Raw genomic sequence first — 13,922 nt, 5'->3', positions numbered from 1 at the left:
TTGTCAATGTCGTATTAAAATCAAATAATATACAAAACATATTTTTTTAATTACGCCAAGAACTGCATCTTCATCTAAAATTTCCTCTGTAGTCTCATCTAAAGATAGTGCAGAATCTAGACATTCAATGAAAACATTATTTTATCAATAGGTAGCTCTCACAAAACAAAACAGTTTAAAAGTCATTCGAAAGCATATACCACCATGAATTGCTAATTGAAGTCTTTCAACCAATTCATTTTTATTGCCAGTAGTAGGTAGTCCTCTTTGTTTTAACTCAATTTTCAGATCTGCAACCTGTTCAATAATATTTATCTATAATTATATATAATTCCCTTTAATAATCTTAAGATGTATATAAATTTTTTATATTCAACAAATATAATTTTTAAATATTAATAAAGCGAAATTGTATCTGTCTAAAACAATTATACAAGCTAAACAGAAATTAATGTAAAAAAGATTGTTTTACATTACATAAAAAATTTCTCCTAATTTTAAGGTTAGCTTCCCGGGTGTAGACACATATCAGCAAGATACATTTGCATTACCTTCATTTTTGAAAGTTCTGTAAGTCCTTTCTCATAAGATGAATCAGCCATGGTGCATCAGTATTATTTTCTTTCAATTGATATCCCTTTTCGAATCCTGATTAACATGACACAATTTATCACACAATGCTTTCAACAGCCCAGGGAGCAAATCAAATTGAAATGCATGCAACACGAAAAATTTTAATGTCACTACCTTTGCGAATATGGATAGTATGTTGTGAACTGGTGTAGTTCTGTGGCCCCCTCTAGTGTGAATATCTTATATGATAATAGGGTAACTTCTAGCGCTGTGAATTTAACTGTACAGCAGCTTAGCCAAGCAAACAAGTTTATTAATTAAATGTCAAAATTATTTATTAGTAACAACTGCAATCACTCTCAAATTTTGTATTTACTTTTATTGCCATAAGAAGATATTGCCAAGACATAAATTGCTCGTTTTCTAATACTGTAAACTCCAATCAAATTAATGTTTATTAGCATTAATTAATAAAAATTTGTCTTACTAGATAACAAATAAATCGTAGATTGCTACATAAATCTGAGCAGATACACCACTCTGCGACCTGAAAGAAAGGGAATCGTTAAAATCGTTGCACCTTTAGAGTTGTCACACAGCTCAGAGTCTAAATAAATTTCAGTAAAGCGCAAATCTTTGTTAAAGTAGCCAATCTATTATAAATATTTAGTTTTAAATAGAAATTATTGTTCAAGTTAATCTTTCTCGTTGTATATTTCTTCATTTAAATGTCGAGTTAGTTTTCCGAATTATTTGAAATTGTAACGCAAGTAGAGTACTTCAGCACGCCACGGACTGCAACCGCGTGACTAGCGTTTACTGATCACTAATAGATATTATCTCTCAACTTATCGAGTTTACTTTCTAATGAATAAAAATGAATGTAATATGTAATGAAATTAAAATATTTACATTGAAAAAGATGTAACTTTTTAAACTTCCTCTAACCTATGTGTTTATTTATAACTAAATTTTTCAAATATCCCTATCTGTCTTTCTATATATGAATTTTTTCGATATATCGATTGCTCTTAATCGCACTGTCGCACTTTCTACGCGATGTAAAAGAGATGCAATACTTGAATTGTAACACATTTGTCATTTCTATATCTACATAGAAGTCATAGCCATAGACCTGTGTTGTTGTAATAATAATTAAGATGGTAGATGAGTCTACAAAGAAGACATTAAGTAATATTCCATTATTACAAACAAAAGCTGGACCTAGGGATAAAGAGTTATGGGTGCAGAGATTGAAAGAAGAATACCAAGCTTTAATTAAAGTATGTTCTATATTTAATATTTAGTTTACCATATGGTTATTTAAAATCCCAAAAAGAAGAACTTAGAATTGTTTTTATTATACTAATTGTACTTAAAGTATAATACATTTCCAATGTACTTAGTATTGATTTCAAGAAATTCTTATTTGTTTTTCAGTATGTGAGAAATAATAAAGAATCTGACAATGATTGGTTTCGTCTGGAATCAAATAAAGAGGGTACAAAATGGTTTGGTAAATGTTGGTATATACATAACTTTTCAAAATATGAATTTGAAATTGAGTTTGATGTAAGTAATTTTTCTTTTTTGTATATTTATTAAATGTATAGACTCCACTAAGCTTTTTCATTTTTTGATAAAATATAATTTTTTATTCAGATACCTGTTACATACCCTATAACAGCACCTGAAATTGCTTTACCAGAATTAGATGGTAAAACAGCAAAAATGTACAGAGGTGGAAAGATTTGTCTTACAGATCATTTTAAACCCTTATGGGCACGTAATGTACCAAAATTTGGAATTGCACATGCCATGGCACTAGGAGTAAGTTTGTTCTATTTATAAATAAGTCTTTACAAATCATCAATTTTGTTATTAGATAATCTTTAAATAAAGATTTCTTATATTTTTAGCTTGGACCTTGGTTAGCAGTTGAAATTCCTGATCTTATAGAAAAAGGTGCTATAGCTCATAAAGATAAAATTGATGAACATAAATCGTAACTTTAAAAGAAAATATTGTATAATATAAATGAAAATATGTTAATTATGAGATGAATTACTGATTAACCTATTTTAATAAGTTATAAAAAGATTTCTATAATAAATACATTGAATTTTGTATTTAATACAAATATTTACAGTTCTTCATATACTATGTACAATGATTATTTATCTTCGTCCATTTTAATATCTTTTGTTTCTTTTACAATTTCGTCTAATTTATATAAATTTTTAAGTGATACTTCCCCACTACCTCTTTCTAAGGGTTTTGGTTGTGATGGATCTGGCTTCCAACCTAATAGATAAATTACTTGAAATGTTGCAGGTACATATGGAGTACCATCTTCTTTAATTTTTCCATATAGTTCTTTATATATTGATGCAGCAGCAAGAACAGTATCTTTATTTAAACGTAATTTTCGGTTCTTTATTGCATTATTCTCTGCCATTCCTGCAAAATTATGTAAACAATTAAACAAACTTCAAGTAAGATACAAATAAGAATTATAAAGATTTTAAATATCACCTTTTAAATCCCACATTAATTCAAACATGCTTGGATATCCAATAACAATTTCATCCACATCAATGGTTAACATAGTAAAATTAGCTCTTGTCAATAAACCTCCAATATCTCTAATATCTGCAAATGGTGAAATATGTGCTGAAATTCCACCATCTCTTTCTAATTCTGCCAATTGTAAGGAACTCCTGTAAAAACAAAAACCTAAACTTGTAGATTTGACATATGCTTAATTTATCCTTAAAATTACCTTAATTCAAACAACGTTTCTCCTCCAAACAAAGCTCCTATAAAGACTCCATCATTTTTTAAACTTTTATTAATATTCCTAAAGCATCCTGGTAAATCATTTATCCAGTGCAGACTTAATGAACTTATTACTAAATCTAAACTATTTGGTTCAACTGAAAAATTTTCTTCATCCATAGTTATCCGTGATACTTTAACTCCTTCAGTGATTTCTGCTTGATGTACAAAGCTAGTTGACATGTCAGCTAAGATTAATTCTTCCACACATTCTGCCAAAATGTGTTTTGATACATAACCACGACCACATCCTAAATCAAGTGCTTTTTTGAAATTTCTTTTTATGTCAAATATTCTATCTGCAAGTCTGTAGCCTACTTCATCTTTGATGTAATCATACAGTTTTACATCAACAGATTGTGCAGCACGTTCCCTCTGTAGCAGCTTTGTATTTCTATCAAAAATATACATTACATTATCTGTCGGTAACGCATATTTTATTGCACTATAACTTATGTTACGAATACATCGAATATTAGATGTAAATGGGGCCAAACACCGCTCGAGCAAAACATGCATTTTTCACCATTGAAAATTCTCGTATGAATTTTATCTGAATTATTTATTATTGAAATTATATTATTGAAATATTATTATCAGTAATAATACGTATATCATATATGTTTTCACAATATTTTATAAGCTTGCTTTTTTGCTTTCGATGATTTCAATATGTGTTGTACAAGCCTGTACAATATAACCTATTCTATGTAGTTCTAATTTTATTAAGTCTACTCTTAGTAAAATTTCTACTACATAATTTTAACTTACAAGTTTTATAAGATGTAAACAGATTGAAAATATTCTGCATTTCTTTCCTGTATTAGATTATGTATTATATTAATGATGAAATAAAAAAGAAATTGTATTTAATTACAATTACCATTTTATTCCAAAGTATATTAACATTAAAAAAGCTATAAAGATAGTTCATAATATTTTTTGGAATTAATTAAAATCTATCTTTTTGGCAACATTTTATTCTTACATTACATTCTTATTATGAAAAAGCCTTTAAACTGCAATGAAACATGTTTCACAAAGAATAATTTTTTAAATGTAGTAGTTTCTTGTTTCTTCTTTTCTCACATTTAAGCATCATTTTATATACTTAATAGTAAGTTTATTATACGTTTATTTAACACTATACAATGTACATTTGTCTGTTATTATTCATAAGAACCCAAATTATTTACATTTAAACATAACTCTGATATTTATTGCATTGCAATTTAAACTATGCATAATTATTAGAATCTTTTTAATTCAATATTAATATAATATTTATATGATGCCCTACATACAGAATTTTATAACATAAATTCTTTAATGCCATAGTTAGTATCACATACAGTATGTCTTTGATAGCAATAAGATACAATAATATTTAGAAGTATAATATATAACATTTCTCCAAAACCAAGGTACATTAAATAAGATAAAAATTAATAAAAAATACAACTGTTTCCTTTTTGAAAACATACATACCAAAAAATTATAGAATTATTGTTATTTAAATAAGTATAAAAATGATTATATTTTATTGTTATATAAATATAAACAAATATAATACTTGCATTATGGCATACTAGATAAATAAAACTTTATTGTAAATAAACAAATCAATATTTAAATCTTGAAATTTTATAAAATATGTAAAAAGAATTTAGTACAGATCTCAGATTTTTTAAATATATATTTAAAGTAGTTATTATTGATTTGGTTTTGGAATAATGTAACAATATACTTTTAAGAATATCAAATTTGTGACTCAATTTGTAAGGCAGGACTCACTCAGATGCATACTTCACCAGCACTGCTCTAATGTAAACATATATATTTCAAGTATTAGAAACAAATACAAAAAATATATAAAATAGGCATTAATAATATTGAAGCACATATAATTTAATATATATGTTATGTACGTTTTTATAAAAATTTCAGGAGATACATACAAACTGTAAGCATTATAGTAACTTTTGCTATAACAAAACTTCTACTTACATACTTCTATAGTTCTACCTAATTTTCAGAGTGAAGATAATGAAATTCGTGTCAGAATGATAAAAATGATAAAATTTGTGCGCAGATGATTAAAAAAAATTTTAACGAATATGTGTTAAAGTATAAAAATTTTAACTTTGATTTTCATATTTATCATCTTCATCTCTTTTAATATTAATATTTAATATAAAACTTTTTTACAATTTGATGAATAAAGTTCGATACTAATATTTATGATATAATTAAGTACAACCGAAATATTAAAAGTAACAAATGTGAATTGTAAGAAAAAAAGAATCGCCATATTATTTATTGTACATGAAACTGAATGTATCACATCTATGCGCGTTCTGCCTTGTAATATAATGAAATTTATAAAGAATAAAGGTTTCTTATTTGTGATCTTTGAAAAAATATTAAAAAGAAAATTCTATATAAAAAAGTCAGTCCTAAATATTACTAGATAATTTGTACAGTTATATAATCACAATAAAAACAATTATTAATATGTTTTGAGGCACAATATATAATACTACACCTGAAACTTAGAAAAATGTTCAAATTTTCGTTGTTTATTCGAAGAAATATTGAAATTTTAAGAAAGGATTTGATAATATATTTTATAGAAGATAAGTAGCATGAAAAATGATAACTATAACTAGATAAATCTGTTATCCAATTAATAGTTGATGAAATACAGATAGCGAAATAATATGAAAAGCAATTATATACTTTGATTACACTTAACATAATTACTATTGAGACTTTGTATTCTAAGTTTTTTTATAATTCAGTACTGCGATTAAGTTGCAAAAAATATTATTTTTCTCTAATGTAATGTTCTAATATATTGCTGATTACTTTTAAGTAATCAACAATTCAAGTGCAAAGTGGTGATATTATAATTTCTACATATCGTTTACGTTCATGTGCATACGCACTAATTAAATACATGTATTGTACGAAAGTTCATTATGATGACACATATTTTGAAAAATATTTGGAATAATCAATTAATTTGAAAATTAAGCTTTTATAGAGTATGTTACGATAATATCGAAAGCTCAAAACCACATATGGTAAGAGTAACAAAGCCTCTTCTTTGCTTTTTAAAAATCTCGTTATTTGATGACATTAATGTTAATTACTTTGGCCTCAAACTATTAATAGGAGTGGGTAATGTAAAATGTGTTGACGTTGAAAGAGTTGTTGCAGTACATGTGGGGACCGGAATATCGCCTATAGTTGTAGTATTCGTTTCACTTTTATATCGGATATTAGTATATTCTCGACCTAAATGAAGAGATTTCTGTAAAAACAATAATAGATACAACATAAATCGATATATAGAAGCTGAGAAAATATAATCAATTAGTTTCATAATTATTATAATTACTTGCTCTGCTTGCATCCGTTGAGATACAGTTTCAATATAGTGTAATACAGCCAGATAAACAAACTTATATTGCGCTTCTGTTTGAACCATTCCTGACCTTTGTGAACGTACTCTTTGAATAGTTCTCTGAATATCAATTTCACAATCCAATCCTACAAATATAATATATAGAAAATCTTGAACAATTAGTGAAATAAAAATTTTATTACCATGCCGCTTGATTTGATCAAGAATCATGTCGATAACAATAAATGTTCCAGTTCTACCAATTCCTGCGCTACAATGTACAAGAATTGGCCCTATACATGATGCAGTTTGACCGCTTGAAGCAAGAGAAGCAGCAATTGATTCTTGTCTCGCATTAACATCGTGAAGAAAGTTCAACACGCATCCGGGATCTGACGGAACACCATGATCAGGCCATGCCTAAAATGTTAATATAATGCAATCAATTTATTTTTTTTAAATATGTGTGAGCGTTTCATAAATAATAATAGCTATAATAGGTACTTGAAAATGATAATGGTAAATCCGTCTGGATTCTGTGAAACCGGATCTATTTCCATGTAATAAGAATTCTCGTAATGTATAATCTGCTGTTGAAGTACGAGATAAAGCACGCACTTTCCATTCACCTCCATATTCGGTAACTTCACCTTCCTCTGGCCAATATCGAGCACATTTATTCTAAAAAAATATACATATTTTTAAAATAAAATTTCAATTAAGAATGAATAGTTTTAAATAGCATACCTTTCCTCTTTCCATTTCTTTAGTCGTCATAACTATCACTCGTGTATTTTCTTGATATACCATATGCCAGAAATCTTGAATTGTATTTAGAAGGCAACCTTGTGTTGCAATATAACACTTATTAAATGAACCACCATCACCGCACGTATTAATTCCACTAGCTTGTCCATCTCCTTCTTCATTCTATAAATATATATACATATGCACCCAACCCACATATACAAATAGATTTTAATATTTATATAAAATACTACAAATATTAAATAAATTTACCCTAATATAGTTAGCATTAATATAGTCAGATCCAGGAATATTTGGATCAACGTCCTTCAAACGTACTCTTGTATGATCAACTATAGAACAGTTATTAAAGTTTATGTACAAACACAATTAAATTAAAAAAATAAAGAAAGAAAAAGATCATACATGGTAAGATGTTTTTATATCGATTTTTCGCTCGATTTTCAGAACGTAATCCTTCTTTCCTGGAAAATAAGTGACGACATTCTAACTGTTGCAATGACTCAAATTCTTCCCAGAACCCGGCTTTTCCTTTACCACGCCCTGCTCCGCCTTCATTGCTACCTGTGGCACCATTCCACAACCATCCATTTGAACAACCATTTTCTTTATGTAACTGTCTTACTCTACTTTCAATACCACTGGCATTTATACGAGTAGCATTGAAAGGTTGTCTAGAAAATAATAAATATATTATGACAATATATATATTCTATCGCATATATAGAAATTAATAAGTTTTTATATTACCGTAAATGGACAACACTTCCACTTGTTTCAACCATTGGATTGCGTTTATAATGTTCTATCAGATCACTTAAGCTATCAAACTTATCACCTCCTCCAACATCATATTTATTATCCTGCAATATACATTATTACAGATAATGAAATGTCAAAGATTTGATATTTATAAAAATATTAAATATAATGAAGATATGCAGTAAAAAATACAAAATGTAATTAACCTGAGATCGTATTATAACGTGTGTAACACGATCATCTGTACGAACAGATAATACAAAGTCACCAGGTTTACTTTGGGATTCACGAACCAGAAAAGATCCATTTTTACCTCGCTCCAGCATTAAACGTTCTGCTTCTTTAGCTGATAAATGGCCATGGAACCACCTTTACCCATATTTTACTATTAACACATACCATGCTATATGCGTGCATTTGAAGTAACAATAACAAGAAAATATTCCAATACATAACAAACTTTGCTGTAATGTTTATTATGCAAGATATTATGTATATATTCTGTTTTTATTGTACAAATACCTTTCAGTTGTTGGATCTGCACAATTCAATGGATACTTCAATTCAATAATTTCTCCATTCTTTTCACGCAGTTGTCCTCCATTTTCCATATAAAATTGTACAAGTTCTGATAATGTTGCAAACTTTTCACCACCGTAAAGATCGTAAAAGTCCCCTGTATTTTGTATTTTAATATGAGTCACTTCACCATTCCGTCTAAGGATAATATAAAGATATCAAATGTCTTATAACTATATAAACAGATAATCTATGTGATATATTATGTACATACCTAACAGATAATGTAAAGTCACCAGGATTAGATGAACTTGGTCGTGCCAAAAATGAACTATCATAACCCCGTTCCATTAATAAACGTTCTGCTTCTAAACCCGATATATTCGGATGAAACCATCTGCAATAAAAATGTTTATATTTCCGTAGGATAAAAACATTTTTCCAAAAAATTATAATAAGCAGAATTTTTATTTCAAAACAATATATTGTAAGTTTAATTTAATTTTAAAAACCTATAATCTATTCAAATTACTTTTTTTTATATCTAATATTTTACAGATCTATTCTAATATATTCAATCTTTATTCGTTATTTATTATTAATAACGGTGACAAAAACGAATAATGATGCTACAATAATATGATTAAGCACGCTGTATGTAAATAATTGGAAAGTTTCATTTTATAATGACAAAATATAGGACATAAAATAACTATACAGAGTATAAATATGTGTAATCAATGTATACATAAAACGAAATTATTGTATCCATTTTTGGACATGAAGAATTCAACGATGTTAATTAATTTAAGTGCGCATAATTTACCTCTGAATCTATTTAGCTAATCTACGGTTAGCACCGAAAAATAAGTAGGCTTGTTCACAGATCGTTCGTGAATTATGATAATTATATATTTTTTATGCAAGTATAAAAACGTGCCTCACCTGCGAGATGCCATGTCGTGATTCCAACTATGACCAGCTGGTAATTAATAATTCATAACGCTTCATCGATGTTCGCACTTATAATATGTAATTATAATTAGTTTCAATTTAATCTTAATGCTAACTATACATCGCTACAATCTTTGACATATTCACTTCACATAAAAACAAAAAAATACCGAAATCACTAAAAGATTCTGCCATCGATCCGCAGTATTTAGAACGGACACTTGCAAAGCAAACCTAATGGTTGTACTTAATGCCGATTTCATAAAATTCCTTATATTATAAACAAATAACTTTATTTTTAATAATAATATATGCCGTTTAACTGTTTTTTAAAATTGTTTTAATAATTGCAAGTTAAGAAACTGAATCAATTTATAATTCCCTACGTATGATAATATGCGAGTTATTAAATTAATTTTTTGATATTGTCGTGTGACTTGGGGAATTTCAGTTTGAATTGTTGCCTGTAAAGTGTTAAAGCACTCTGCACATATTTAAGTGTTTTGGATTAAATAAAGTTGATAATTAACGAGTGGTTTAGAAAAAACACAGAAGGAAACACAAACTTAAATGAGTTAAGCTTCAAATAGATAACTATATTTTGATCAACTAATTACAGATTGAGAAATTTTTAATCTGTTATGATTTTCACGTTTTTACTGTTTTCACTGTCTTTTCTATCATTGTTCAATCTATTTATGTCTTGGAATTTTACCTAACAAACGTAATTTGTTTATGATCCAATAAGAAAAATTCTTATTGGCTAATATCAATAACAATTGTTCTCATTGGAATTTATCACATAATAGAGCGAGGATTTATGTCCTTGCAATGTTCTTTTCCATGATAACTTCTATGATAACTAACTAGACAAATGTACAAATTGGAGAGTGATTATAATTACCACTGATAAATAATTTGACAGTTAATCAATATTTACTTAGATAAATTCTCTCTGTTCGTTGCTCCGGCTGCGGTACCTTACAATTTGAATTTGGCGCGAGTTAGTTCACGCAGTGTTCAGTAGAGGACATACACGATAATATAAATTCAATAACGATATTCTTAATTTTAAACATTATATTTAATATTTTTAGTAAATACTTTCTATATTTACAAAAGGAATTCTGTACTACCACTACATGTTATATATTAATAATCTAATGGTATAAAAAATTTAATTTCATATACATTACATTATTTTTAGCATTTCATATACGAATTTTAACAGTTTTATATAAAAATGATTAATTATTTCAGACAATATTAATATAAAACATATGTTATTTATGATGTATTTAATGATGTAATATATGTTATTTATTTATATATGATAGAAATATATAATTATACCTATCTCATTTAAAGATAATCATATGGTATAACTGTTATGTAATTTAGAAAAGAAATACCAATATAAAATTATCTTTACAATGTAATAAAAAGAGCAAAGTAATTTAAAATACAATAAGAAAATTGGTTTTTAATCAAAATTAGAGACTATATAGTGCAATGAACAATCATTTATATTAAAGTATATGTTTTGTTGAGCGTTGAAAAATGTATTCTCTAATCTTATTATATGATGCCTCGTTCTTGCAGGTTATTGTGGTAACTGTAAAAATTTGTATACTCCATTGAATATAAATTTTTATTTCACTTGCATGTTTGGTTTTCTTACATTGATAGATTGCGCTGTAATCAGTACTTAAGTGATTAACTCAGTCGATTGTAGATAATGCCGGGTATGAAATATCCGTATGTTTTGTATTTATCTTAAAGCATACATTTAACGTTTGTCGTATGTTGTTTGATTGCAAATTACTAAATATTTAGTTAATAAAAATAGTTGAAAATTTTTTAAATGTAAAGATGGGTCAACACGTTTCGAGAACTGATTTTGAGTGGGTTTACACAGAAGAACCTCATGCATCACGACGAAAAATAATCTTAGGTATGAATGCAATGTATTATAAACGGTTAAAACTTTATCAGCTTTTTAATTTACATTTGAAATAAAAGTTTGATTTGTTAATGTTTAACGAAATATAATAAATAAAATTAACAAATACCGAATGATATTAACGTTCCAAAATACAATTAATACGTAGTTATATTTTCATGCTCAGTGAATTAAATTTTATACATTGATAATTTTTTACAATACATGCTGTATATTTTTATTTATGAGATATTTTGAAATGTTTTTCTTGCTTTTCAGAAAAATATCCACAAATAAAAAAATTATTTGGATATGACCCAAAGTTTAAATGGGTGGTAACAGGGATGGTCTTAACTCAGTTTATCTCCATATATTTTGTAAAAAATTTAAGTTATCCAATGTTGTTCCTTCTAGCATATTGTTTTGGAGGTGTAATTAATCATTCTCTTATGTTAGGTAAGTAGAAAATGTTTTTTAATTAGTTTGTGTAAAATATTTAATATCTCTTGAAATATTGTGATTATTGCCAAATTTATATGAAACAAAAAGATTATCTAATTATATACATATTATAGTAAAAAAAAAAGAAATTTCCTATATATAAAGGCACTCATTAAAGCTTTTATGACTGTAATTGAAGAGAATTAATTTTTAAGAGATATGACTCATTAATTCTTATCTGATAGATCTATTATATTGTTATGATATAACTAAATCATCTAATTTCATTATTTTTGCTCAAACATATATCTATATGACTTTTTTATTCAATATTAAATATTAAATTTAATTATTATTTAATTAAATATAAAATTTAATTATTAATAAATAATTTAAGTATTTCGTCATTTTATTTGTAGCAATACATGAAATAGCACATAATCTTGCTTTTGGACATGCTAGACCGAGAGCTAATAGATTATTTGGATATTTTGCTAATTTACCTATAGGTATACCAGTATCAGTCAGCTTTAAAAAATATCATCTTATACACCACCGTGTAAGTAAAAATAAAATATATTTTATAAATATAAATATAAACGGAATAAAATAGTATTATAAATATTATAGATATATATAATACATATTAATAAATAAATTGCAGTATCAAGGTGATGAAAAATTAGATACAGATTTACCAACACTACTAGAAGCAAAATTATTTTGCACAACATTTGGAAAATTCTGTTGGTTGTATCTACAGCCATTTTTTTATGCATTTAGACCTCTTGTTGTTTATCCAATGGCACCTACATTAATGGAATATATAAATTTAGTAATACAACTTACTTTTGATAGTTTGATATGGTATTTTTTTGGTAAGAGTTTGGTAATAATAATAATATCACATTAGTATGTTATTACACAAATATTTTATTATAGGTGGAAAAGCCTTACTCTATTTACTTTCTGGATCAGTAATGGCAATGGGATTACACCCTGTTGCTGGACATTTTATATCAGAACATTATATGTATAGAAAGGGTTTTGAAACTTATAGTTATTATGGCCCACTAAATTGGATTACATTTAATGTTGGATACCATAATGAGCATCATGATTTTCCTGCTGTTCCTGGTTCGAGACTACCAGAAGTGAGTGCAATCCATTTTAACAAAAAAGAGCATTTATATTATTGGATATCTATTTTTATGAAAAGTATGTGTTATAAAAATATTTTACTTTTTTCTAGGTAAAACGAATTGCTTCCGAGTTTTACGATAACTTACCACAGCATAACTCTTGGGTTTCTGTTTTATATGATTTCATTATGGATCCTGATATAGGTCCATATGCAAGAATGAAGCGAAAACATAAAGGACTTACTTCATAAAAAATTAAAAATTATTTAATTTTTTAATAAGTAATCTTGTGATTAGCATCTGAAGCTTAATATTGCACAAAGTAACAATTCTCTTTAATTTATTGTGTTATATACATATATTCAGTATTAATAAAAAGCATACTCATTCAATGCTATTAGTAATCTATTTTAAAGAGGCAAAGTTTTTTGCCTTTTTTGTATTTTTGAAATATTTATGAAATCATACAATTATGTAAGTAAAAGATGCTAAATTGTGAACGATTTTCTATATCCCAGTGTCTGTAAATAACTATAATAAAATTGTAATAAAGAATACCGAATGTGTGACAAAT

The 13,922-nt window shown here is 26.8% G+C and overlaps 5 protein-coding genes across 14 annotated transcripts in view; 2 read left to right on the top strand and 3 right to left on the bottom strand.

Moving 5' to 3' along the window:
- LOC126875416 (SAP domain-containing ribonucleoprotein) overlaps window positions 1–1,589 on the bottom strand; it is a 2,520-nt gene extending 931 nt beyond the window's left edge. Inside the window, exons 1-6 of one of the 3 annotated variants that reach the window (XM_050638326.1) lie at window positions 1,486–1,589; window positions 950–1,120; window positions 748–864; window positions 552–648; window positions 201–297; window positions 55–116 (exon numbers count right to left, since the gene is read on the bottom strand). In XM_050638326.1, the coding sequence (XP_050494283.1) occupies window positions 55–116; window positions 201–297; window positions 552–602 (210 nt within the window). In that variant the 5' untranslated portion in view covers window positions 603–648; window positions 748–864; window positions 950–1,120; window positions 1,486–1,589. The other 2 variants (XM_050638327.1, XM_050638328.1) reach the window with 2 other exon arrangements.
- LOC126875409 (sphingolipid delta(4)-desaturase DES1) overlaps window positions 1–13,922 on the top strand; it is a 16,534-nt gene extending 2,612 nt beyond the window's left edge. Inside the window, exons 1-7 of one of the 5 annotated variants that reach the window (XM_050638315.1) lie at window positions 9,707–9,854; window positions 11,696–11,777; window positions 12,045–12,221; window positions 12,626–12,765; window positions 12,871–13,084; window positions 13,149–13,360; window positions 13,459–13,922. In XM_050638315.1, coding sequence (XP_050494272.1) covers window positions 9,822–9,854; window positions 11,696–11,777; window positions 12,045–12,221; window positions 12,626–12,765; window positions 12,871–13,084; window positions 13,149–13,360; window positions 13,459–13,599 — 999 coding nt within the window. In that variant the 5' untranslated portion in view covers window positions 9,707–9,821 and the 3' untranslated portion in view covers window positions 13,600–13,922. Of the gene's footprint in view, window positions 1–9,706; window positions 9,855–10,289; window positions 10,398–11,198; window positions 11,435–11,695; window positions 11,778–12,044; window positions 12,222–12,625; window positions 12,766–12,870; window positions 13,085–13,148; window positions 13,361–13,458 lie in introns of those variants that run through there. The other 4 variants (XM_050638316.1, XM_050638314.1, XM_050638313.1 and 1 more) reach the window with 4 other exon arrangements.
- LOC126875419 (ubiquitin-fold modifier-conjugating enzyme 1) lies at window positions 1,596–2,713 on the top strand. Its single transcript, XM_050638334.1, has 4 exons — window positions 1,596–1,856; window positions 2,014–2,145; window positions 2,236–2,403; window positions 2,493–2,713. Exons 1-4 carry the CDS (start codon window positions 1,734–1,736, stop codon window positions 2,580–2,582), a joined length of 513 nt encoding a protein of 170 aa, XP_050494291.1. The 5' UTR covers window positions 1,596–1,733; the 3' UTR covers window positions 2,583–2,713.
- Window positions 2,674–4,151, bottom strand: LOC126875408 (arginine-hydroxylase NDUFAF5, mitochondrial). The gene is made up of 3 exons (XM_050638311.1): window positions 3,356–4,151; window positions 3,109–3,293; window positions 2,674–3,033 (listed from the first exon to the last, which is right to left on the bottom strand). The coding sequence occupies exons 1-3, from the start codon at window positions 3,928–3,930 to the stop codon at window positions 2,747–2,749; spliced, it is 1,047 nt and encodes a 348-aa protein (XP_050494268.1). The 5' UTR covers window positions 3,931–4,151; the 3' UTR covers window positions 2,674–2,746.
- Window positions 5,232–9,963, bottom strand: LOC126875400 (tyrosine-protein phosphatase corkscrew). 4 transcript variants are annotated; one of them, XM_050638292.1, is made up of 12 exons: window positions 9,815–9,963; window positions 9,144–9,266; window positions 8,873–9,067; window positions 8,557–8,719; window positions 8,339–8,451; window positions 7,994–8,262; window positions 7,841–7,920; window positions 7,568–7,750; window positions 7,325–7,501; window positions 7,024–7,240; window positions 6,815–6,966; window positions 5,232–6,727 (listed from the first exon to the last, which is right to left on the bottom strand). In XM_050638292.1, the coding sequence occupies exons 1-12, from the start codon at window positions 9,826–9,828 to the stop codon at window positions 6,563–6,565; spliced, it is 1,851 nt and encodes a 616-aa protein (XP_050494249.1). In that variant the 5' UTR covers window positions 9,829–9,963; the 3' UTR covers window positions 5,232–6,562. The 4 variants fall into 4 exon arrangements, with proteins under 4 accessions (XP_050494249.1, XP_050494251.1, XP_050494252.1 ...); XM_050638294.1 differs by having other exon boundaries at window positions 8,873–9,026; XM_050638295.1 differs by having other exon boundaries at window positions 8,873–9,026; window positions 9,696–9,825.

This window comes from Bombus huntii, chromosome 18, assembly GCF_024542735.1.
Source record: "Bombus huntii isolate Logan2020A chromosome 18, iyBomHunt1.1, whole genome shotgun sequence".
In the NCBI taxonomy this organism is placed as follows: domain Eukaryota; kingdom Metazoa; phylum Arthropoda; class Insecta; order Hymenoptera; family Apidae; genus Bombus; species Bombus huntii.
This window is presented reverse-complemented; position numbering and strand designations above follow the sequence as displayed.